At 37.3% G+C, this 27,549-nt stretch overlaps 1 protein-coding gene across 1 annotated transcript in view; it reads left to right on the top strand.

Moving 5' to 3' along the window:
* Nucleotides 1–27,549, top strand: part of GPR156 (G protein-coupled receptor 156) — an 83,504-nt gene that overhangs the window by 16,543 nt on the left and 39,412 nt on the right. Inside the window, exons 2-3 of the mRNA XM_025874851.2 lie at nucleotides 11,505–11,977; nucleotides 12,241–12,377. Coding sequence (XP_025730636.1) covers nucleotides 11,885–11,977; nucleotides 12,241–12,377 — 230 coding nt within the window. The 5' untranslated portion in view covers nucleotides 11,505–11,884. The remainder of the gene's footprint in view (nucleotides 1–11,504; nucleotides 11,978–12,240; nucleotides 12,378–27,549) is intronic.

The raw sequence follows: 27,549 nt of genomic DNA, 5'->3' as shown, positions 1-27,549 counted from the left end.
CACTATGTTGTATGCATGAAACTAATGTAACATTGTATGTCAACTATACTTCAGTAAAAACAAACAAACAAAACTTTTATCCCTGGCTTCAGCTGAGTTGTAGTTTGAAATGAGCCTCTTCACTTGGGATGATTGAGGTTTATGGGGGTGGTTGATGGGCGGCCTATGATTTTACATGTAAAATATTATATATTTGTATGTTTCTCAGGAGAGGGTCTATAGTTTTCATCAGTATCTCATGTCCAAAAAAATATTTAAGAATCGTTCAAAGAATGAAAAAAATAAGTACTGTTTTAAGTGTCTAATTTCTTAATAGTACTTCTCTGAGATTAATTTCTAATGAACAAGTCAAATGACTTAATCTATAAATGTGTACATGAGCCTCATCACAGCAGCTTGTAACAAATTACAGGTTACTTCAAGGGTTTGTGTGATTTAAACTTTGATGAAAGCCCTGTATTTCCTTTAGTTGGACAACGATTCTCATGGTATGATTCCCACACCAGCAGCTGCAGCATCACCTGTGAATTTACTAGAAATGCAAATTCTCAGGACCTACTAAGTCAGAAACTCTAGAGATGGGGGCCAGCAATCTGGTTTTTAAGGAGCTCTCTAGGTGATTCTGATGTACACTGAAGTTTGAGAACCACTGTGTTAAACTATACCTAGAAAAGCCCATTCTCTACCCCCTGCTTCCAAGCCAAGTTTAGGACAGTTTGTTAAGGAAGTGGCTGCAGAAGGGACAGTCTAGTTTGATGGCTTATATTTTCCATCTCTTTATCCTCACAGAGCCGGAATTGCTCTCACACAAGTATACTGGGTTACGTAGCAACACTGAACAACAGTTTAGAGAAAATCATTGTCTAACTGAAGGAATTTAGAGACACAGCATGAAAGTTCACTCAAAAATTCTGACCAGGAGGGTTTTCAGAGAAGAGCCCCAGTAATTCCAAAGGCCTTGGATCTCTACTTCTTTTGAGGAGGAGAACATTCAGTCTCCCAAACTGATTGAACCTCAGAAACAAAGTTTTGTTTACCTTTTTCCAGCTGTGTGGCACCTTCCCAAGTGTCCTTTAAAGGAGTGCTCAGTATCACCATGGCTCTGTTTGCAAGGTAGTAACCTAGAGTTCACTCAGCCTATGTTCTGAGAAACCAAATGGAGAGGTCTTAGCTATAGCAGCATAAAACTTGAGCCATCCAAAACTAGCCGCTGAAATGTCAAATGATCATTCTCAGGTCCTTCTGAAGCTTGATTTTTTGTGACACCTTACTGTTTTGTTGAAGAATAATAGCATAGAGCACTTCACAACAGTTCTCATTAGAGGGCAGCCAAGTGGAATTCATTCTTGGCTCTTAATAGTTTTCAAATGAGAATTTTATTGCATATTAATGAGCATCAATTGACATTTGTGCCTGGTTTTTATGGAAATTATGCATGTATAATTTGCATAATAGTACCTAAGTGCTTTCAGGTAACAATGCAACTCTGAGAAGCTGGTAAGAGTTTTAGTATGTTGTTTTTTGTTTTTTGTTTGGTTTTGGTTTTGGTTTTGGTTTTGGTTTAATTCCCAGCTCCACTCCCTGGCAATAGTGTTGGAATATTAACAGGTCTCTAGGATCCATCTGTAAGGAGTCTCTAGGATCTGTCTATAAGGCAGTAATTATTCACTGCTCAGTTTGTGTGGTTGTGCCAACTTATACTGAGAGCATAGAGAGAGTCAGAAAAACACATCAGGGTAGGATTCTAAAAGCAGGTGATGCTCCCACTGTAGTCCGAGAGGGATGGTCTAGCCCTTCATAAGTCAAACCTCCTGCTTCTCCTGAGTTATAGGAGTATCTAGACGGTCCTGAAGATTGTTCCTAGAAATCTAGGACTCCTACGCTCTGTGATGTTTTGTAAATGTCTCTGGGTCCACTTCAACAAATATGTGTTGACTGCCTACTATGTACCAAGCACCATACTAGGTGCTAGAGCAAGGACACTTTGGCTTGTTCCCTGCTGCAACCTTAGCTCTTAGAACAGTGACTGTTGCATAATAATTGATCAATCAGTATTTATTGAATTAATGCACATGGCTTCTACCACTGGGGATATATAATTCATTATTTTTTTTTACAAAATCTGATTGTAAATATAGTATAAAGATCATTACTCATAATGTTAGAAGATACATTAATGATTCAGAACTTGGAATTCTGTTAGGATATTTAGAGAAACAAGATGAGTAACCTCAGTTATGTACCCTCAAGTCTCCTGTACAAATGACCCTTCTGTATCATGGAAATGAAATAAATCACTATTTATTGATGATCTAGTATGTATCAGTTATATTTGCATACATCCTATACATCGTATGATTTAATCATCAGCAAAACCTATCAGGTGTAGGTAGTATCTTCATTTCATTGAGGAGGCAGCTAAGAATCGGAGAAGTGACTAACCTAAGGCACCACAGTTAGAAAGTGATGTAGCTGAGACTTAAATTCAGCCTCAGCTTTGTTCATTTAAGTGCCACTTATTACTGCCAATGGTCCTAGGATATGTGAAGTGAAACCAAACTCCCAAGTACTGGGATGGAGGGTTGAATTGGCCTAAGGGCCCTGGGTTGTGCCCAGTATTCAGTTGACCTATGTTTTTAGTAAACTTACTACTTACAACACTGTTTCCTACATCCTGTGGGGGACCCAATCCAGTAGCCAGTCTGATTCAGTATAATTCTATCAACTAGCCAGTTAAGTTTAAACACTATATAGTAAAGGGAGAAATCATATTTGGAAGAAAAATTATAATTAGTATGAAACTAAAGGTTCAGTGTTATCTTCTATAATGTTGAGCAAAAATGTTCTCCAGATTTTGGAAAGATTACTAAGTGTGGGCTGAGAAGCACAGGAGGAGAGAGGCTTTGGGACACAGGAATTAGGAAAGAATGATGGTATAGTTCAAGAATGTATACAAATCCCAACGATTCCAAAGCTCTGCTTTCTCTGAGATCCACACCAGACTAAGGGAGTGAATCAAGTCCACTCCCCTTCCTCACTCCCTGACCACCTCCCACCCTTGCCAAGGGACACCCTGTGATTCCATTCTGCTTTTAAAATCCCCTAAGAGAGATGTGTTTGTAGCAGCCATCTCTCCCTGACCTTTCCTCCAGTGAATCGGGATTTCCTATACAAGCCCTGCCCCAGGGTCCTTTTGGGATGATCACTCAGAAACCATGTGGAAAACTTAATTGGAGGAACTCAAAGTCTTCAAAAAGAAACTTATCATCTCTCCCCCTTTTACAAGGCAAAGCTGAGGTTCTGAGAAGCACAGTAATTCAATCTTCTTTACATTGTTGGGGAGAAAACGTACACGTTCTTCCAAAATTTATATTCTCCCAAGAGAATATTCTTTCTCTTTCCACTGTGTTCCTTTTCTCTCTTGGACCTCCTCCACATCCTTCTAACAACAGCCCTAGAGTTCTTACCCCTGTGACCCTGCCTGCTTCCACAAGTCCACGCCTCGCCCAGCTGTCCCAAATGTGTGGCAGGTCAACCACAACTTCCTTTGAAGGTCTTTAAAGTAGTATAGAAAGAGTGCTGAATTTGAGAAACCTAGATTGTCTTCCTACCACTAGGTAGGTGATCCTGAGCCTCTCAACCTCTGAGAGATATTTCCTCACCCAGAAAATGAAGAGATTGGACTTTATGATATCTGCGGTTGCTTCTTGCTCCACCATTCTGTGACTTAACCCTGACCAAATATCTGTTCCTATATATGCAATACTTTCCCACCCTAATCTTATGTTCATGCTCTCTTAGAAAGTATTTACAACTGGGAGCCATCTCCTGTGTGAGGATCTGTGGCAGGTTCTCCTCGGGGGAGGTTGAATACCCTCTCCCCTGCCTGCTGCCCTCTTGAAGAGTAGTGCGTGTTCAGGAATAGAAGTGAGTTTTACTCTTAGTGTAAGTGGCCCATATTCAGGATGTTTATAAATCTGCTACCAGAACATAACACAATGCATTCAAAGAATTAAAAATGTATTTTACATTCCCTGCTGTTTATAATTATCTGTGTATCTGCTGCCTGTATTAACATAGTTAATGGAGAGCTAATACCTCAGACAATCTTGGGACAAGAAGGGATCTTAGTGAACATCTAGTACAATGCTGTTGTTGGTGGTGGTTTGATTAATACATTTTTTATGCATTTGTATGTGGTTCTGTTTTTCTCTTTTAGTGGTTAACCTGAGGCTGAGGTACTTTGAATAATATATCTATTTGCTCACATTGGGTAGAAACATCCCTATTATTCCACTGTCTCTTTCCCTTATTTTAATATAAAACATGTAGTGGGATGAAAAATAAGAGGTAAGGAAATCAGGACAAAGAGAAGATAGGGGGTAGTAAAATAAGCCAGAGATACCTAACATTGCACAGTGGCTGTAAGTGAGCCACACATTTGGTTCTGCGCTTCACAGAGGCCAAGAGAGAGAGGAACAAACTATGCATGACGTAAAAATGTTCCAGAAAAAAGTTAACTTTTCCTAGTATTCAAGATGAGGAGAAATTTATACCATGTGTCTTTATGGAGGAGCCACTAAGTCAATGTTGTAAATTACACCATCAACAATATCTTATTAATACTTACAGTGCTAAATTAATTTATTCATTAAATAAGCATTTATTGAGTGCCTACTGTGAGTGCCCTATGTTTCAGTGCATTACAGCTGCAGTTCTTTTTGGGGCTCAAATTATCCTGTCATGGGCCAGGGGGAGCCAGTTGACTCCTGTGTCCTTTCAACATGATTCTGTAGTCTCTGATACCTTTTTATTTTCTAGTATGACAGGATGTCCCAGATTGATCTTGTATATTTACATCTCCATAACTTAAATTGGCTATTTCACTAAAAAAACCTGATTCCTTTTAGTGAGTGGTTTTAGAGACCACAATCTGGGCACTCAGAGGGTTTATTGTTATTGGGTTGTAATTACTCCCAAGCCTCAGTTAACAGACTAGAAAATAATGACTGTTTTAAAAAGAGGACAATAAATTCTAAGATCATACTGGTATTTCTAATTTATTTTTTTAGCTTTTTAACAGTACTTAATCTTTTTTAAACTATTTTTAGATTTTATTTATATTTAGTTAACATACGGTGTATTATTAGTTTCAGGAGTAGAATTTAGTGATTCATCAGTTTTATATAACACCCAGTACTCATTAAATTCAGTGCCCTTCTTAATGTCCATCACCCAATTAATTACCCCACCCCCCCACCCACCTCCCCTCCAGCAACCCTCAGTTTGTTCCCTATAGTTAAGAACTCCTTATGGTTTGCCTCCCTCTGTTTTTATCTTATTTTATTTTTCCTTCCCTTCCCCTATGTTCATCAGTTTTGTTTCTTAAATTCCACAAATGATTGAAATCATATGATAGTTGATTTTCTCTGACTGAGATCTCACTTAGCATAATGCACTCTAGTTCCATCCACGTCATTGCTTGGTATTTCTAATTTAAATTAAAGATAGAAAGATATTTACTTATCTTCATATGTGAATCTCTTTCCTCTCACTTTGAAAATCTTAGTTCCTAATAACATAACCATAATTACTTATTTGCTTTACCTAATAGATACTTATATTTTGATATATATATATATGTGTGTGTAACCATATATATATAAAATAAATATATATATTTATATGTATATTTATATATATATTTATTTATATATAAATAAATATATATATTTATTTAATGCAGTTTAAGATTTCTTTGTGGGTATTTTTTGTCCTTTGCAAGTATAATCAAATTACAGTTACTTAAATCCTTTATGTAGTTATACCATCAACTTGATATAGTTAGATTAAGTTACACCATCAACTCAGTTAGATTAATATATTTCAATTTGTTTTTAATTTTTAGAGATTGATATTCTTCTTTCTGATTTAATTTTGCTTTTAAATTAAGTGAAATATTTACATAGTTGCAGAGTCAAAACTATCAACATTGAGAGGTCTATTTTACCTCCCTGTCCCCTCCCCCTTGTTCTTTTCCTCCTCTTATAGGTAATGCTTTTATTCTCTCATTGTTTCTTTTTGAAAATAATCCAATGACCTATGTGGATTTCATGTCTTTTATTACACAAAAGGCAGAACACTATATATGTTGTGTTGCATCTTGCTTTTTTTAAAAACAATCTGTCCTGGAAATCATAGCAGTGTATAGATAATTTCTCATTCTTTTCTAAAAACTGAGATAGTCTTCATTTTTAAAAACTAATTATTATACAAAAGCAATAGATTAATGTAGAGAGCTCTTGTAATTCTCACTATGGAATTAACCTTTGACATTTTTCTTTATATGGCCAAACCTGGCAACCTCATTTAAAATTGCTTCATTCCACCTTGACAATTCCAAATGCTCTCATCCTGATCTACCTTTCACTCCATTGTCTTTAACACCTTCAAAATATTATTTAATTTATTTAGCTATTATGCACACTGGTTATTGTTTGATATCTCCCCTATTGTAATATGAATTCTATAAAGACAGGGATCTTTCTTTTGTTCACCAGTGTATTCCAGATGCCTAGAACCATGTCTGTGACATTGTTAGTGTTCAAAAAAAAATTAAGTTAATGAATATTAGCAAAAGAATTTGGGGGGAAAAGGAATGTGTAGCCATGGAGTTCTGCATAAATGTATAGGCAACCTTCCCTTTCACATTCCTCTCACAGTTTTCCTGGCCCTAGAAGCCTTTTATGATTCAGCTTTATTGTTGGTAATGCAGGCACCAACTCAACTAGCAATGTGAATATGAACCAAGGCAGTTGTGTTTGAAAAATGATAGGGCATAGAGGATATGGGTGTAAAGGAGAATTCAGTATATGTGTATTTTTGCAGTAGGTACATGCTTATAGACATTGCTTTAAAAAATAACAAAAACACTTTTTTTACATTTACCAACACATTTACCATTTCCAGCACCCTTCATTCCTTTATATAGACCCAGATTTGCATCTGATATCATTTTTCTTCTGCCTGAAGAATGTACTCTAACATTTCTTACAGTGCATGTCTCTAAGATTTTCTTTATCTCAAAATGTCTTTTTTTTTTTTTTCTTTTAACCTTTTCACTGAAACACATTTTCACTGGGTATTATATTCCGGGTTGACTTTATTTTTCTTTCATTACTTTAAGATGTCTTTCAGTTCTCTTACAGCTTACATAATTTCCAAATGAGAAATCTATTGTGAGTCTTACTGTTATTCTTCTGTACATAATCTACCTGCATCTAAGATTTTATCTTTATTGCAAGTTTTCAGTAATTTCCTTATAATGTGCATTACTGTATGTATGTGTGTTTTAACATTTATTCTGCTTGGGTTTGGTTGAGCTTCTTGGATCTGTAGGTATATACTTTTTATCAAATGTGAAAAATTTTTGGTGATTTCTTTCAAATTTTTTTTTTCTGTTTCCTCCCTCCCCCACCTTTATCCCCGGGGATCCAATTACATGTATATTAGAGCACTTGTTATTGTTCCGTAAGTCACTGAGGCTGTGTCCATTTTATCAATTGTTTTTCTCTCTGTGCTTCATTTTTGATAATTTCTAATGCTTTGTAACCATTATTTTATCTTTGTGGTGTCTAATCTATTGTATTTTTAATTTCAGGATAATATTTTTATCTCTAGAATTCTATTTGGGTCTTTTTATATTGTTCACTTCTTGCCTCATTTTATAGGTCATGTTTTTTGCTTCTTTGCATGCCTGATAATTTTTTATTGGCTGATGGACATTTTGAATTTTATGTTTTTGAGTGGTACATCTTGTATTCCTTTAAAGGGCATTGGGTTGTGTTCTGGAAAGCAGTTCAGTTTTTTGTGGATGAATTTGACCCTTTTGAGGCTTTCTTTTAAGTATTATTAGGACAGCTCTTCCCAAAAGACTAGACTAGAGTCCAATAGTACCCAGACTAGAGTAGCTTCTAGGGTTTAGTTCCACTACTAAGATATGACCTTTCTGAGGATTCCATCCAATGTCATATATAATATGAGGCTTCTGTCCAATGTCATATATAATGTGAGGCTTCTCCATTATGTGTGAGCTCCAGGAATTGTTCAGCTACTGCCTACCAGTGGTTGTCTTCCATTTCAAGTAGTTTCTTCTCATTCATGTCTAGTTCAGTACTCAGAAAAATACTGAGGAGCTACCCTGCAGATTTCCAAAGCCCTCTCTCTCTTTTTTCTCCCTCTTCTTCATTTCTGTGCCTTACAAATCCTCTGCTTTGACCTCCCCAAACTCCAATCTATTCTCCTTACTTAGGAGTAAGTTTCCTTCTTGGGTTGTGGCCTGGAAACTGCCTCCAGGCAGTAACTTTGGGTCAATTATAATCATTGAAAGAATATTTTTTATATTTCATTTTATATATGTCAGTCACTTGTAGGGTTCACCTCACTTGTTTTCCACAGTTCTATATCTGCTATCCATTTTCTGAAAAGAGCAGTTTCATGTATTTTGTCTAGTTTTCAAATAGTTTACAGTAGGAAGGCAATTCCTATAGCAGTTAATTCTTCATGAAGCAGAAGTCCTACCAACTGTACAACTTTTTAAAAGACAGTAGTTGTAGGACTAGTTTTTCAATAGCCAGAAATAATGTATAGAAGAATAAGGAGAGATTTTATGGAAAGACATGGGGCCATTCAAAGTTGTGAACCTGTAATAGACTATCTTACACTTGGCAACAGTGTAGCTAATGCATTGCCTATTTTCCTGATCCTAATCACTGGGCAGGACTCTATCAAATAAATTCTAAGCTCCACCGTGTATAATGTTGGGTCTCCTACTGTCTGTGGCCTAGACAGTTTACTTCTAGAGATTTAGAGGCCGGGCAAGGGTTGCTCTTGGAGGATCCCAGCAGATCTTTCTCTTTGTGCCTTAGATTCTGTATCTAGCTTGTTGTCAAATCCCTCACCATTACCCTATCTGACACACTACTCCCCACTCAATTTCCCAGTCTCTCAACACTTTTTGAAATCATTCAACTCTCCTCTCAGTGACTAAGTCATGCACTGTTTCACCAGCTCCTCATGTGTGAATCTCTGAATGTGTGCTAACGTTGGAGTTGAATGCCTGCTCCATGGCAGAACCCAGTATCATGGTATGTAAGTTCCTACGCTAGCTATCCATGGACCAAATGGGGGCTTAACATTCAAAGGTCCATGCCAATGATTTCAGTCTGTCCAAGGGAACCATTGAAATTTATCCCCCAGGAAATTTATGTTCATATGGACTACCCCATCATGTTCACAGAATCTCCCTAAGATAATGTAAGCTTAAGATTGTTAGTACTTCTAGGATCCACAGTGTTGACCAAGGTTTCTCAACTTTAGCATTATTCACATTTGGAGCTGGATAATTCTTTGTTGTTTGGAATATCCTATGAATTATGGGATGTTTAGCAGCATCCTTGGCCTCTACCAACTAGATGTCAGTAGCACCCTATCTCAGTTCTGACAACCATAATATCTCCAGACATTGCCAAATATCCTCTGGACGTACAAACTTATCTACTGGTATAGAGACCCTGTTATGTGCCATACTCCAGGGAACTCCTAGAAGTTAAGCTCAGGGAACTGAAGAACCCCAGCAGACCATTTGGTGTCTTTGGAGAGATCAGTTTAGAGAGTTTGCCCCATGTAGAGTGGACAATCGGTGGATATTGACCTTGGAATGTAAACTCCTGTGTTCAAGTGCTGCCTCTGCAGATGTGGAACCAGGTTCTCTACTCTGCTCTTCAATTTCCTTATTTAAAAATGAGGAATGGTGTTGTTTACCTCACATGACGTTGTAGTAAAAATGAATGGGGTTTTACACACACACACACACACACACACACACACACACACACACACACACTGATGTATACCTCTATATGATGCAAAGATAAACTAGCATGGACTTAATAATGGTTAAAATATAAGTATTTATTCGTTAGCATGATTAAAGGGCAATATAGGAAAAATAAATCTTTCAGTCCATCATGTAGAATAGCTTCCTTGGGCTTACAATATTAGAAGACACAATAGGGGGTGTCTAAGCTTAAAAAGAGGAAAAGAAAAAAAAACAGTCTTTGCAGCAATAAAATTTCAACCAAAGTAAGATGCAAATAGCCACATTTGTATATTTAGTTCTTAATTTTGCATTCAGTAATTGGACAGTCTGTATAAGAATTTAAATGTCTTGATGGGAGATAGTGGCTTTTAGTTCTCTTGGGATTTCATTGTAATGAACCTGGTAAATAATTCAGGAACATATGAGAGGCCAATGAATGGGCAACACCTGGTGCTATATTGTTCATGCCTAAGCATGCAGAATCCAAAGATGGCATTCTACACCTGTCACTATTGTTCTGGCTTAAACACAAGTTCTATGTTCAGTGGCTATTGAAATAATAATAATTGATATTTTTCCTGTTCCAGTTCCCTCCACAATAAAGAAAACAGGCTAAGCTGTTTCAGAAACACAAAACAGAAGTGGCACCCTCTTTCAAGTTCCCATTGGTAAAATTTCTAATCTGTTTTCTCTTTCAAGGGATAGATTGCTTTAAAGAATTAGGAACATGTCTACCTTTTCTGTTGAGGCTACTCTGAGCCTTTCTGCATTTCTACTTTTGTTCTGTAAATTGAGCTTCCTTTTAGATCACAATATTCATATCGCAAGCATCTTCTAAGAGAAATAACACTGTCCTCTGGCCCCTCATTCACACTGTGGGAATTCCTAGAGCTCTTCAGTGTCTCTCCCTATTACCTGAGTAGACTATCCCACTTTTAGGAGTCTACAAGTTTGAAAACAAACAAAAACCTCTTGGCAAAGGGTTTCTGTATCATTCTGAGACCCCCACTGCCTGGACATGCAATGTTCCTCCACTCACTGAGTGAACAAGAACTCCAATGACTGAAAGACATTTCATGCAGACAGCATGGGTCACCGAAGGCCACTGCCACTCAGGATCAGACAGAGCTTAAGCCATGAGTTGCATGGAAAGATCTTGGAAGGACAGGGGATTTCCCAGTAGGGAAAAAAGGGAGATGGGCCTCACATGTTTAAACTAAAGGTCTTATAGGCTGGGCCAAAGCAAGGGTCTGGAAAGAGACTGTTGAACTTTGTATCTATAAATTGTTAAATGAGCTTTGTCTTTGTTTTTAAAATGTTTTTATTATAGAGGCTTAACATATGTTTATTTAAATATATGTTAAGCCATTGTTATATGTAATAAAGTACATACATAAAATGAAAATATAACTATGTATAATTAAAATATATAAAATAATATTCTTAAACCTCTGTAATAAACCATTTATATATGTTATATAGTATATATTAAAGTAATATATATAATTTGTCTTATATCTGTTTTTATATATGTAATGTGTGTGTGCATATATATATGCACACACATATGTATATATATATACATATATATATGCACACACACACATAATTTGTTTGTTCACAGGTTTAATTGCCTTCCTTTCCTTCTGGACCTGTGTGAGAGTACTTGGAGCAGTGACTGCCATCTGGTGGCAAGCCAGAATCATCACTTTGTGTGATTCTAATGGTTACAAAGATGCCCACTCTTGACTCCCATGGTGTGCACTGCCAGGGCACAAGGAAAGCCTGGAGGGTGTCTGATGAAGGAGCCCAGTGAAACAACCCTTCACTTCCACCTGCACTAGTTGTTCATCCCGGATTCTGAGCCAAGAGCCAGCTCCAAAATGGTGCCTCTGAAGAAAAGATTTGAATTGTTCTTGTGTCTTGGTCTAAGATGTGCTAGTTAACGACCAGCAGGTAACCAAGACTGTGAATAAGCGCACACCGAAAGGGCCACGTGATGACATGGAGCCTGAAATAAACTGTTCCGAACTGTGTGACAGTATTCCTGGCCAGGAGCTGGATCGGAGTCCTCTTCATGGTCTCTGCAGGACAATTGTGAGTGAACAGCCAGGGGGTGTCAGGGCTGCTCGGATATACATGTTGTCATTGTCATTGTCATTGTTGTGGTTGTTGTTGTTAGTGGTGGTGGTGCAGGGGTGATGGTGAGGAGGCGGAGGACGAAAAAGAGGAAATGGGGGGAGGAGGAGGAAATGTTCATGCCGGACACATATTTCCCAGCTTTGGGGATGGTGGGGCAGTTCGTGTTTGATCTATGAAAGAGCTTTCACTCCAACAGCTTCTCTTTATTCTGTTCACAGACCTCTTCCCATTACAGCGGTAAGACCGTTTCTTCGTTATCTCCTGTCCTCTTGGGTGTTGTTTGGACTTTTCTCAGCTGTGGACTTCTTCTGATAGTCTTCTTTCTTGGCTTCACAATTCGCTGCAGGAATAACAGGTAAGTAGCCCCATACCTAGTTTCTCATCCCCTAGAGCCTGAATCAGGAAACCCAGAGTGTAAGTATCATTTTGACATCACGAACTGTTAGATGGTATCAGTAAAACTTATCTCCTGCTGTGGCCTTAAGCTATATGAGAAGTTCCCCTGAGATCATACGGGCCTTGCAGTACAGTTGCCTCTTGAGGAAAAACAATCTAGCCCAGTATTATGGTAACTACTACAAGGATATCCAAAGAGGAGAATGAAGTGTCTCTCCTCATAAAGGAAAGGTATGGTCCTTCTGACAAAATGAGGTATTTGGGGGTTTTTGTTTGTTTTTTTTTTTAATTAGTTTTAAGGGTAGAATTTAGTGATTCATCAGTTGCATATAACACCCAGTGCTCATCACAACAAGTGCCCTCCTTAAAGCCAATCACCCAGTGACCCCATCACCCCACCTACCTCCCCTCCAGCAACCCTCAGTTTGTTTCCTAGAGTTAAGAGTCTCTTAGGGTTTGCCTCCCCCTCTCTCTCTGTTTTCATCATAGAAAATGAGGTGTTTGTATTAAAAACAGAGAGCATGTAGAGAAATATTCCAAAGCAACATTAGAATCTATGGCCAATATAGTTTGGAATCAGCCTAGGTGGGCCAAGATTTCTGAAAAAATAGTGGAGCCCTACTATCCTGTTGATCTGTTAGACAAGTTCTGGCTGGTTAGAAAGTCACTGGCTCAGGGTGCCTGGGTGGCTCAGTCGGTTAAGTGTCTGTCTTCGGCTCAGGTCGTGATCCCGGCGTCCTGGAATCGAGTCCCGCATCGGGCTCCCTGCTCAGTGGGGAGTCTGCTTCTCCCTCTCCCTCTGCCTCTCCCCCAGCTCATGCTCTCTTGTGCATGCACTCTCTCTCTCAAATAAATAAATAAAATCTTTAAAAAAAAAAAAAAGAAAGAAAGTCACTGGCTCATCAGGGTAAGTATCCATGGCTTCCAGGGCTGGCAAAAGAAACTAAATGAAGACTGTTTTCTGAAGGGACTTGCAAAATTCTGCCTTCACTGCTATGGGATCCTTCCCTCAGAGCCCACCCCATCTATCCCACACCAATACTCTTTACCATCATCCCGCCCCTACTGTCCCAGCCTGCCACCTGAGAAGCCCTGCTCCAGCTATCGCTTTGGGGCCCACAGCTAAATTCTGGAAGGAGCCCACATCAGATTTCAACAACTGGTTCAGAGACGTCAGACTCGCCCAGCCCCACTCCAACCTTATACTTTGTGGGGGTCACCTGTGCTCCATTCTCTGGGTTTGGCGCTCAGATGAGGGTCAGTCTGTTGGATTTGTCTAGCAGGCATTTTGGGGCACAGTTGGCCACTTGAGGCATGGAGGACATGGAATTGTTAAAGAACAGTGACTTGAATGGCTGTGTCAACCTTGGCATGGCTGTGACGCAGGGCAATCAAACCTTAGTGTACCTCTGATGCTGCCCCAGCCACTTTTCATTCTGTTCCTCAAATTCACTAAGCCTACTCCCATCTCAAGGCCTTTGACTTACTGTCCCCTTATGTTCCCACTGCCTGCCAGTCTTCTCCAGATCTTCCCGTGACTGGTTCCTTCTCATCTTATAGGTGTTGGCTCAAATATCACCTCTTCCCTGATCATTCTATCCAGAGTAGCCTGTCTACAGAATGGCCATCCAGTTCCAGTATCTCAATCCATATATTATCACCCTGTTTTATTTTCTTATAGCAATTATAACTCTCTGATATTACCATATTTATTGATTTGCCTGTTTATTGTCTGTATCTCCCATCAAAATGTACAGTCTTTGGACACAGGGACTTTGTCTATCATGCTCACCACTGTCTCCAGCATTTAGAACAGATTCTGGAACATAATAGGTTCTCAGTAAATATATTTTCAGTGACCCTGGGAAGAAAGATACTTACATCCCAATGGTAGCTGCTACCAAGAAAATGACTGGGGAAATCATGCATTTCAAAGTTAGAGAACTATGGAGTACAGTCTTTTCAGCTGCAACACATTTCTATAGTGCAAATTAATACCCATTTGGAAAATAAGAAAATAATACCATTGGTTCATATGTAATTTTCCCCCATCACATCAATGGTTTAAGGATTTCAGAGGCAAGCCTTCCTACAGTTAAAGAAGGAAGCCTTAAGCTAAGAATATTGCACTACTGTGGCAATGTAAGTAGTAGCTCATTTAATGGCTTCAAGAACTGGCGTACCTCTTATGTTAGGAAGCTATCTAGGAGTAGATGGGGAAGTAGAGAAGATATTTCCCAAGTGTTTAAAAACAATTGATTGTTGAAGAAAGCACAGATCCAGAGCAGATTTTTAATTTGGATGACAATGTTATCTATTGGAAGTCCATGCCCTCAAGTACCTACATCTAGCAGATTTAAGGTTGCAAAAATCAACTGTGACCTGGGTACAAATAGTGGTAATTGACATTTGCTGAGTGCTAGTTTTTTAATTGGATAATCATTATTTTTATTGGTATTTTGGTTACAAACTTAAATATGTTTCATATTTAATATGGCCCCATATTATTTTCCCCATAACCCATTATTTTTATACACAATTTTGTAGGATGCAGGGTTTTTAAAGCATTTATATATCCTGTTAAAATAGGAACACTTGTAAACAGTGTTATAGTAGAAACACCTATATTTCTTTCATTCCATTAAAGATTTTGCTGCGTGTCTTGCTTGCAGTGGGAGCATGACTTGGCATAAAGAATAAAATAATAAGAGGCACTGTGAATAAAAACACCTTTTGCAATTAAGTAGCTAACAAGTTCAGACAAGGAAAGATAAAATAACCCAGTTTCAAAGTGCTTTCTTAAATAATAAAATTTGTTCAAAGGTGCAGCATCACAGGTGCTTCATTTCAGTTCTTTGGTCTCTAAATTTGTAACTCTGTGTGTGTGTGTGTGTGTGTGTGTGTGTGTGTGTGTGTGTGTGTGTAGCACCAGAGGAAGAAAAATATTTTAATAAAATATAAATATTATAGTAATGTTCAAGTTCAGATGCAGATACTACATTTTTGATAAAATTTGAAAATGTCTATAAGAGAAAATCAGTAAAGATAAAGACTTGAACAGCACTATCAACCAACTTGACCTAATTGACATTTATATAATCCTATACCCAACACCAGCGGAATACACATTCTCTTCAAGTACACATAGAACATTTACCAAGATAGATCATATTCTGGGCCATAGAAAAAGTCTCATTAAATTTAAAAGGATTCAATTCATACAGAGTATGTTCCCTGACTACAGTTGAATTAAATTAGAAATCCATAACAGAAAGAACTCTGGAAAATTTTGAAATATTCAGAAACTAAATAGAACACTTTAAAATAACTCATGGTCAAAGAAGAAATCAAAAGAGAAACTAGAAAGTATTTTCAACTGAAAATGAAAATATAACATATCAAAATTCATTAGATGCCATTAAAGCAGTCCTTATGGGGAAATGATAACACTAAAATCCATATTAGAATAGGAGAAAGATCTACTTTATGAAACAAAAAAAAAGCAAATTGAGTCCCAAAATAAGCAGAAGAAAGGAAATAATAAAGATGAAAGTGGAAATTGATGAAATAGAACAACAACAACAAAATCAGAAATAAACCGTGAAACCAAAGCTCTTTATTAAGGTCAATAAAATTGACCAACCTCTACTTCAAATGATGGGGGGGGGAGTAGAATATATAATGACCTGAATAAGGAAAGAGAGGTGACATCACCCAAGATTCTACAGATATTAGAAGGATAATAAGGTAATGTTAAGAACAACTGTAGCAGGTAGTCTCTAACATGTTCTGCATTAATTCCAATCTCCTGATAGTCACAATCTTGGGAAATCCCCTCTCTTTGAAGATGGGCTGGAATTACTGACTTGCTTATTAATGTGATATCACTTTTAGGATAAGTTTACAAAAAGACTGTGGCTTCCTTCTTGGATCTCTCTCGCTCTTTCACTTTGTCACTTTGAGGGAGGCCACCTTCTTGTTGTGAGCTGCCCTATGGAGAGGCTCACATGGCAAGCAACTGATTTCTAGTCTGCATCCAGCAAGGACTGAGGCTTACTAACAGCCATGTCAATGAACTTGAAAACAGATCCTTTGAGACATGCTAATAGCAATGAGGTTGGAAGCAGATTTTACCCCAGCTGAGCCTTGGAGGACTGCAGCAATGGCTGGCCCCTTGACTGCATCCTTGTGCAAGATCCTGAGCTAGAGGCTCCCAGCTAATCTGTGCCTGTATTGTTGAAGAAATGTTACCAGTTTTACAGAACATCTTCTGAAACACTGAAAATCATGGCGCATTCCCTAATTCATTCTATGAGAACAGTATTACCCTGGTATCAAAACCTAGTAAAGACATTAGAAGGAAAAAAAACCCTGTAAGTTAATACCCTTCATGACCATAGATCCAAAATTCTAAACAAGATTTTAACAAATTGAGTCCAACCAAATATCAAAAGGATAATACATCATGATGAAGTGAGATTTATCCCAGGAATGAAAGGTTCAATTAACATCCAAAGATTAATCATATAATTCACCATATTTACCAACTTAAAATAATGATAATCTTTCTAGACAGAGAAAAAGGATTTTGACAAGATTCAACATCCATTCCTGATAAAGTCTCAACAAACTAGCAATAGAAGAGAACTACTTCAACCTAACAAAGTACATCTGTGAAAAAAAAACTATAGCCAACACCGATTTTTAGTGGTAAAAGACCGATTGCTTTCCCATTAAGATCAGAAACAAGACAAGATGTCCGCTCTCACCACTTTTATTCAATGATGGAGATCTTAGCCAGTGCAATAAGATAAGAAAAAGACAATAGAAGGCACCTGGTTTAGAAAGGAAGAATTAAAATGGCTTTACCCTCTGGTGACCTGATTGTGTATGTAGAAAATTCAATAGAATCTATTTTTTAAAGAACTACTAGAACTAATAAATGAGTTTAGAAAGGTTGAAGTATATGAGATCAAGGTACAAAACTCAACTGTATTTCTAAATACTAAAAACAGACAACTGAAAATTGAACTTAAATGCATTGCCATTTACAATAGCATTAAAAATATGAAATATTTAGGGATAAATATAACAATGCAAAATACTTGTACACTAAAAACTACAAAACATTGCTAATCTAACAAATACTGTGAAATACATGCTGAAAACTTTAAAATTGCTGAGAGAACTTAAATCCTAAATAAATGGAGAAATACTGTGTTCATGGGTTGGAAGACTCAATATTGTTAATTCTCTCTTAATTGATCTAGAGACTAAGCCCAATTACCATCACATTCCTAGCTGGCATTTTTTTAAAGATTCTATTTATTTGAGAGAGAGAAAGCACAAGCAGGGCGAGCAGCAGAGGGAGAAGGAGAAACAGGCTCCCCACTGAGCAGGGAGCCCAATGTGGAGCTCTATCCCAGGACCCTGGGATCATGACCTGAGCCGAAGGCAGACACTTAACCGACTGAGCCATTCAGGCGCCTCTGGGAAAATGCAAATTCAAGCCACAATTAAATGTCACTACACACTTAATTACAGTGGCTACAATTTTTAAAAAACTAAGTCAAGTGTTGATATACATTGCTGGTTGAATTGCAATGTGGCACAACCACTTTGGAAAATAGTCTGGCAGTTTCTTTTAAAGTTCAACACATACCTACCCTATGATCCACCCATTCCTCCTTTTGGTTTTTACTCAAGAAAAAATAAAATGATATGTCTGTACAAAGACTTGTATACCAATGTTCATATCAGCTTTATTTTAATAGTCAAAGATTGGACATAGAACAAATATCCATCAACAGGTGAATGAATAAACAAGTTGTGGTGTATCCATAAAATAAAATACTCCTCAGCATTAAAAAGAATGAATTATTGATACTTGGGACAACATGGATGAATCTCAAAGTAATTATACTGAGTAAAAGAAGCCAGGCAAAAAAAGTCCCGTACTATATAATTCCAATTATACAAAATTCTAGAAAATTAAACTAATCTGTGGTTAACTAATCTGTAGTAACAGAAATCAGATGAGTGGTTGCCTGCAGGTGGGTGGGGGGTGGCACAGAGAAGCAAGAAGGAGGGATTACAAAGGGATATGTGGAAACTTTTGAAGGTGATGGATGTGTTCATTACCTTGATTGTGGTATTTCATAGATATTTACATATATCAAATCTTACCAAATCATATATCTTAATTATGTGCAGTTTATTGCATGGCAGTTATATTCATTAAAGCTATATTTCAAAATGTTGTCTACATTCTTATTTTTCTGAGAAATTTCCCATAAAGGAAAAAAGTATACCATATCTGGTGTCCTTCGAAGGGCCCTGCTAGGTGACCTGAAACGCATCTAACTGTGTTAGATATTAATGACTATTATGGGAGAATGCATTATTTTTTTCTAGATTCCTCTTAAAGTTTAATAATCACTTAACTTGGAGCAAAGCAGGTACTTCAGGCCCAAAGGCTCTCCTGGTGCCTCTTACGTAATGCATAAAATAGGGGCAATGTCCTAAGTTCTGTATGAAGCTAAACTTGTTCAATTAAAGAAGTTTTATTCCAAGAGCTTATCTCACTGTCACTTGTGATAATGAGTATAGATACTAATTGTTATTTACATGTTGTTATTTCTCAGAATAAAAGTGGCATTTGCACAATAATCCCCAGTATCTTGTATTTTACTGCCTGGGAAATCAAGAAATTTGAATAATAAGAATTGTGTAAGAATAAGTTTTTGCCCTGCTTGCAGGTTAACAAGTTAACCTGCTACTATCTTATAGATACTAGCAAAAGACATGAGACTCGGGCTCAGAGACAAAGTACTTCATTATTCATGGCAAGAGCAGTAGTCAGAGCTTCATGTTGCATTTGTGCTGGTTACCATGTCCCCAAATCCCATGAGGATGATGCAAGGACCACGATGGAGGCTTGAATACACGGGGAGCTGTCATTAGAGGAGAGGAATCTGAACCTGAGGAATTCCCCATTTTTATAGTGAGTCATAACAAGCCTGGTCTTTTTCTGGGGAGAGATGTTACCTCAGTAAATATTTGCTGAGCTGAACACCTACTGTGCTCAGGATTCTGTGTAAAATGTAATTAAAGTGTTCCTGGGAGCTTCAAATGCATCACCTAGGTGGAAAAACTTGAGCAAATCCAAAAAATACATTCTGGTTTTTTAAAAATAGCTTTTAAAAAAATAATGTCTTGCTGCAGGGAAAGCTATGTTCTTTTCATATTGATTGTTTCAGGTCTGCCCTCTTTGTGGTTTGAGTAATTGGAGCTGAAGGGAAGGTGATGGGGAAGAAAGGAAAGCAGTTGGCATCTTGTTGGCTATGAGAAAGTTTGCACTAAGATTGTGCCCTACAAATCTTTCTGGTATCTTCTCTATAATCCTTAGTTTGATGGTTATTGGCCAAGAAGAAAGAGCCAGTCAGGCCTAGAATAAATACCACCCATATAGCTGATTTGGGGATAGGTTTGCAGAGCCTAGGATTGAATTGAGGCAGAGACAGGAGCATATCTTGCAAGAACTTATCCAAAAAGAAAACTAAGGTTCATAGTTGAAAAAAAAATTGTATCCATCATCACTTCCAAAGGTTTGAGCATAGAGCCAAAAGTCAGTGGTGTATCATGAGGTCAAAAGACATTGGCATTCAGGAATGGTGCTGGAAAAGAGGTGAGAAGCAGAAATAAGGTGACAAGATCTAGGATCATGAACAGAGATGAGGTTTTCTTGGTACTGGCTGGGAGATGGAATAGGGATGATTCAGCAAGAAGTTAATGAGGCAGGATCAGGGTTAATGGATAGGAGTGTTTTCTACACAGCCCTCTGATGCTCTTTGTCTATCCTGTAGTCAGGCCTAAATCACTATGACCTCTAGATGAAGTTGACACACACCCCTTTGCATACTCACTGTTACAGTTAAGCATGTCATTGACCCATCACAGCTTATTGGATAGGAAGGAGGAGAGCACTGTCTCCCCTGGCAGATAATGAGCTCCTTGAGTTTAGTATCACATCTTATTCATCTCTGTATCTCCATTGTGCCTGGACTATACTCCATGTTTCCTGAATGAATGAACTAAATGGACTAGAATATAGACTATGACAATATAAGTTCTTAGAAGGTGGATGTTTTCATCTTTAACTGTAATATGGTAGCAATTCTATATAAAATTATGCCATAGGTAAGCAATTGCTTTCCATTGTTCTTTCTCTCCCTCATGGTGGTTGTCCCTGCAGGGGCCTAAGGAATGACATCCAGAGCCTCAGTTTCCCATTGCTCCTGGTTGTGGCCTTTCATTCTAAACTATCCTTTCAGTCTTGTCATACCATTAAAATCTGTTTGCTTTTGATTCCCTGTTGGCCACAGAGTACTGTATTTTTAGAAGGCCTTCTCATTATTAGGTTTTTACAAATGTGCCTATTTCTTTAACAAATACTTATTGAATTAGTCAACAGTCTATCAGGTACTGTTCTTGGTGTTGGGATTGCATCAAAGAACAAAGTAGCCAAAAAATCCCTTCCCTTATGGACCTTGCTTTCCTACAGAGGTGAGCAGGCAATAAACAAATCAAGTGTTAAATATATGGAATATTAGTGATAAGTACAGGAAAGAAAAGTAAAACAGGGAAAATGGATGGGGAATATCAGGGTGGTAGTGCTATTTTAGAGTTTGGTCAGGAAAGAACTCACTGAGAAGGTAATATTTGAGTATGGACTTGAAAGGCATAAGAAACAAGTCATGAGGTGAAAACAATTCCAGGCAGAGGGAACAGAATATATAAAGGCTATGAGGAAGGAATGAGGACCAGTGTAGCTGGAACTGAGTAAATGAGGCAGAGAGTAGGAAAAGATGAGGTCAGAGAGGTAACGGGGGATGGGGGGCAGATCATGTAAGGTCTTGCAGGTCATTGTAATGACTTTGACATTACTCCAAGTGTTACGGGGAGCCATTATAGGGTTTGGAACTGAGGAATGACATGACCTGACTTACATTTAATAGGAAACCTGGCTGCTTTTTGAGAATAGACCTTTACCATTTTTTTTTTAAGATTTTATTTATTTGACAGAGAGAGACACAGCGAGAGAGGGAACACAAGCAGGGGGAGTGGGAGAGGGAGAAGCAGGGTTCCCGCGGAGCAGGGAGCCCGATGCAGGGCTCGATCCCAGGACCCTGGGATCATGGCCCGTGCCGAAGGCAGACGCTTAACAACTGAGCCACCCAGGTGCCCCTAGACCTTTAACATTTTAAAGAGGTACCTGTAGCACTCCTTTAAATAAAGTCATGTTCCTTGGGTGCCTTAATTCAAGAATACAAATGCCTAAATTAGAATTTAAGATAGCTTAACCAGCCTTCAAAATGGCATAAGCCAATTGCCTGCCACAAATCCCTGTATCTCCAACTGGTTCTGTTCTCTGATTGAACCCTACTAATACACTAGGAAAAGATACGCAGTATCTCTACATAGAAAGTCATAAAACATTTTTGAGAGAAGTTAAAGAGGTTCTAAATAAATAAAGGATATATTATGTTTATAGATTAGAAGACTCAATATTGTAAAGATATATATAATTTCTCCCCAGATTGATATAGAGATTCAGTGTAATTGCAATAAAAATCCAACTTTTTTTCTTTTCTGGTGAAACTCCACAAGCTGATTCTCAAATTTGTATGGAGCTTCAAAGGGCCAAAAATAGCCTGGAAAAAATGGAAGGTGGGAGGATTTCTACTTTGGGATATTAAGATTTATTAAAAAGCTAGTGATTCATACATGCTAAGTATGCCTTTGGGGCAAGGATAGACAAATAGACCAATGGAGCAGAATAGAGAGAATCCAGAAACAGAGCATGTATGGACACGTTTTAATAAATGGTGCTAGATTGGTTGGCTATCCCCATGGGGGAAAAAATGCAACTTTAGTCTTACCTCAACAAAATCATCTTTTGGGGTGGACTGTAGATCAAAATGCAAAAGTCAAACAATAAAGCTTCAGGAAGATAAATAGAATATCTTCATAATCTTGAGACAGAAAAACATCTTAAATAGGACACAAAAAGCACTTTTCATAAGAGAAAAGGTTGTTAAATTGCTCTACATAAATGTTAACAACATCTTATGTTCACTAAAAACACCACTAAGAGGAAAAAAGCAAGCCATAAATGGGAGAATATATTTACAATGCATGTATCATCAAAAGATTTTTATCCAGAATAAAGGACTATGAACAGATAAGAAAGGCACAGAGAACACAATTGTTTTTAAATGAGCAAAAGATATGAACAGACGCTTTATAAAAGAATATATCCAGGTAGCCAATAAACAAATGAAAAAGTGTTCAACTTCATTAGTCATCAGGGAAATGCAAAGTAAAGCCACAGTGAGATAACACTATGTACTCACTTGAATGTCTACAATAAAAAAAGACTGACAAAACCAAGTATTGGGAAGAATGAGGAGTGTCTGGAATTCTCATGCATTGTTGTGGGAGTTTACAATGTTACAATCATTTCAGAAAACTGTTCAGCAGAATCTACTAAACCTGAACATATTCATACCCTATGTCACAGCAATTCTAGCAAAAATTGCATGCATATATTCACTGAAATACATGTACTAGATAGTTCTGAATAAAACTATTTCTAATAGGCCCAAACTAGAAACTACTCAGCTAGCCATCAATAGTTTAATGTCTAAACACGTCATGGTATATTTAATGATTGCCTGCTATACAACCATGAGAATAAACAGTCTACAACTACATTCAACAATATGGATGACTCACAAAAATAATGTTAAGCAAAAGAAACCAGGCATAAAGATGAGACCCTATATGGTTCTACTTATATGAAATACAAAACTATGCAAATTTAATCTATGATGTTAGAAGTCCAGATCGTAGTCACCCTGAAGGTTGAGGGGCAAGTTGGGGGAGTACAGTGACAGAAGGGAGCAAGAGGAAGTTTTCTGGAACACTGGTAATGTTTGTTTCTTGACCTGTATACTGGTTACACAAGTGTGTCAGTATTAAAAAATTCACTGAGTTATACATTTATATACACTTTGCTTTATGCATATTTTTCTTCAATAAAATGTTAAAAATTATCTTTGAGTTTCCTAAAAGAAAAAAAACAAAAAGGAAATATCTAAAAGGAAGGTGTGTGCCGTTTTATCAGTAGAGACAGCACTATTTTTAATAGTTTCTGAAAAAAATTCTCAATTTTATATCCTGAACATTGATGGTTAGAATGGATAGGTTTACTGTAAATGCAAAGGTGAATTGCATAAGACTTTTTTATGGTACCATTGCTAATAGTAAAAAAATAAAAATTTCTGTTTATCAGGAGGACATCAGTAAATGATGCCAAAAGCACAAGCAACAAAAGAAAAATACATTCAATGTCATCAGAATTAAAAATTTTGTACTTCAAAACACCAACAAGAAAACTAAAGGGACTCACAAAATGGGAGAAAATATTTTCAAATCATATATTTGATAAGGGACTTGTATCTAGAATACATAAAGAATGCTTACAACTCAATAATTAAAAAAAAGACAAATAACCCAATTTTAAAATGAGCAAAGAATTTGAATAGCTGTTTCTCCAAAGAAGATCTGTAAAGGGCCAGTAGGCACATGAAAAGATGTATGACATCATTAGCCATGAGAGAAATGCAAATCAAAACCACATTGAGATACTACTTTATGCCCCCCTAACACGTCTAGAATTTAAAAAGACAGAGAAAAACAAGTGTTTGCGAGGATGTGTAGAAATTGGAACCTCATATACTGCTGGTGGGAATGTAAAATTGTGCAGCTGCTGTGGAAAATAATTTGGCAGTTCCTCTAAATGTTAAATGCAGAGTTACCATATTACCCAGTAATTAGATGTTTTAGTAGATACTAAAGAAAATGAAAATATATGTCCACACAAGAACTTGCATATAGATATTCACAGCAGCACTCATAATAGCCCAAAAGCAGAAACAATCCAAATACCCATCAACTGATAAATGGATAAATGAAATGGTATATCCATACAATGGAATGTTATTTAGCAATAAAAAAAAAGGAAACCCTGATTCATGCTACAACATGGATGAATCTTCAAACTATTATGTTAAGTGAAAGAAGGCAATCACAAAAGACTATAAATTGTGTGGTTCCAATTATATGAAATGTCCAAAACAGATAAATCTACAGAGACAGAAGGTAGATGAGTGGTTGCTTATGGCTGGGAAAAAGCAAATCAAAACTATGAAACATACACCAAATGGGTTAAAACATAAAGGTAATGTTAAAATAAAGATGTGAAGTTACAAAATTCACATCTACTCATGGTGAGAGTGCAAATTGGCATAACCATTCTGGAAAATAATTTAATATGTCTTTTAAAATTAACAACACATACATCTTGTGAACCAGCAAATCCACTTCTAAATTATACCCAGGAGAAGTGTACCCAAAAGAAGCACTTTCGTACCAAGAGTTGTATAAAGAATATTCACAGTAACATTATTTGTAATCACCCCAAATGTCCTTCAGTAGTAGAAGAAATAAATAAGTTGTGATATATTCTTGCAATGGAATATTATACAGCACCGAAAATGGCAAGTTCCAGAAGAATCTCACAAACATCAAATTTAAAGGCTAGCCACAAAAGAGCATGTACTATATGATTCACCTAATATAAAGTTCAAAACCAGACATAACTATAGTGTTGAAAGTCAAGATAGTGGTTTGCTTTTAGGGGGAAAGGAAGGAGTAATAATTATAAGTAGAGATTTTGAAACGTTATAATGTTTTCTTTCTTAACTCTGTTGATAGTTGCATAGATATATCCTTTGTGATAATTAACTGAACTAAATATTTATAATTTTTGCACTTAAAAAGTATCTTCCTAGTCCAAGGTTATTAAAAAAATAAAAACAAAACCCCTCAACCCTCAGGGATCTATAATTGCAGGAGTCATGGATAGGAAGTGGCAATGTCTTCAGGGGACTTTGAACATGAGGACAGAGTCAACTTCCAAATACCTTATTTACATAATATCAAGTGTCCACATGTGTTCAGCTGCTTCACCATAATAGCCTTTCTTACTTTGACCAAATTACCTCATTAAGATTTGTTCTTAAGTTTTGTTTTCTTTTGCTTTCATAAATGTAGCTGAGCATCGAAATTTCACATAATTTGGATGCTAACAAGATTAGACACTAATATGACATTAATCACTATTTGATCCTATTCTATGCCTTATTCCATCTCCATCCCACTAAAAGCTTGCTTTTGGGGCGGGGGGGGTTGTCAGATGATAAACATTTTTCAGGCATTTTGAATTTTGCCATTTCAGTGGTGAAAGATGCTATTCTTTCATGTTTGTGTGTTAGGAGGAGGTGGTGCTCAGGATGCTAATCTATGCAGACTGACCTTTGTTTCTATCTGACTGAGCAGATGTAGGAATTAATCACTGTCACTCCTGGATGCTGTGGCTACAGCTGTCCCCCACTGCCTTTCTGCCCCTGATAGATTTATTAGTGTATTTTGTTTGCTAGAAAACATGCCTCAGCACAGAAGAACTGGCAAATTAGAGAAGCTTATCTGTGAATATAATTTTCTAGAAACATGTCTTTTCACATCTATACCTATATACTCTGAATTCTTTAAAAGAAGAAGAAAAAGAGAAAAGAAAAACAAGCTGGTAATACTGTTTATGTAATACCCAATTATTTCCCATCCTGAGAAATTTCATGTTAGACCCATGTCCTACGATTACAAAGAACTGTCTTCTAACCTCTATACTCTTCTTTTTGCAACCAGCCCCCTCTTAACTCCCAACTTTTAGTTTAGTCCCACTCCCAGAATCTGGGCATACTTTGACTCTAGGCACATGAAAATAAGTGCTTGAAATTTGTACTAAATTCATTCTATAGCAGACCCCCACTATAACCTTCAGAACTTAATTAACACTCTCTGCACCCCGAGCATCCCCACTACTTAGATATCCCTGCAACCTCACCAAATCTAACCCCTGACGATACTGACTCCAGCCGGGATGGAAATCAAAGTAGCCACACTCTTTTGGATATTGGGAATTACCTCTAAAATCCAGTATAAATTTCCAGGGCCTGGTCTATCTATTTTCATTTTACCCCCTTCTCTCTATCAAGTCAGCATGCTCTGGGGCAGAGATTTAGGGCTAGCAGCCAGTGCCTATTGGGAGTCTGTTCCTTTCTGGTGTCCCACTGCCTGCCAGAATCCAAGACCTCAGCCTTAGATATGTACCTTAGCCTGCACCTCTCTGATACCAACCCTTCACTCATTGGGACTTCTGCTTATTTTCTGCACTCTTTGACCCAGCTAGATTCTCTCTCATAGTTTACTCTTTGTTGACTCTTCCTCAGAATGATCTCCAGGTTTTAGACATCCTTGCATGTTCAACCCCTAAATTACTAGTACTTTCTTTCATGCTCTTAGCATCTGGTTTACGTGTCTTAATCTTAAGTGTCTGCCTAGACTCCTGAATTCAAATTCCTCTGGCATAATATTTTCAGCCACCATTTGAGCCCCAATTCTAACCATCTTTCTTTTTCTGGTAGTGATACTAAGTGCCTTATTAAGAGAAGACAGGTTAATCCTCTAGATGTCAATCTTAAGTGATTGGGCCTAACTCTCAGAAAAAGAAACAAGTAGACCAAGTGTCCGTCAATAGTTGAATGGATAAACAAAATGTGCTATATACATAAAATGGAATATTATTCAGCCTTAAAAAGGAAGGAAATTTCAACACATGATACAGCATGGATGAACCTTGAGGACTTTATACTGCATGAAATAAGCCAATTACAAAAGACAAATACTATATGAATCCACTTCTATAAGGTATCTAGCATATCAAACTCAAAGAAATAGAAAAGAGAATGGTGGTTGCCAGGGACTGGGGAGGGGGAGAAATGGGGAATTATTGTTTAATGGGTACAGTTCAGTTAATGTTCAGTTAATTGTGGTTTAATGGGTATAGAGTTTCTGTTTTGCAAAATGAAAAGGTTCTGGAGATTGCACAAAAATGTGAATATACTTAATGCTAATGAACTGTACACTTAAAAATGGTTAAGATGGTA

The sequence above is a fragment of the Callorhinus ursinus genome, unplaced genomic scaffold, assembly GCF_003265705.2.
Source record: "Callorhinus ursinus isolate GAN/ISIS: 27379988/994484 unplaced genomic scaffold, GSC_fseal_2.0 scaffold1, whole genome shotgun sequence".
In the NCBI taxonomy this organism is placed as follows: Eukaryota; Metazoa; Chordata; class Mammalia; order Carnivora; family Otariidae; genus Callorhinus; species Callorhinus ursinus.
The sequence above is the reverse complement of the archived record's forward strand: the minus strand, read 5'-3'. Positions and strand labels throughout refer to the sequence as shown.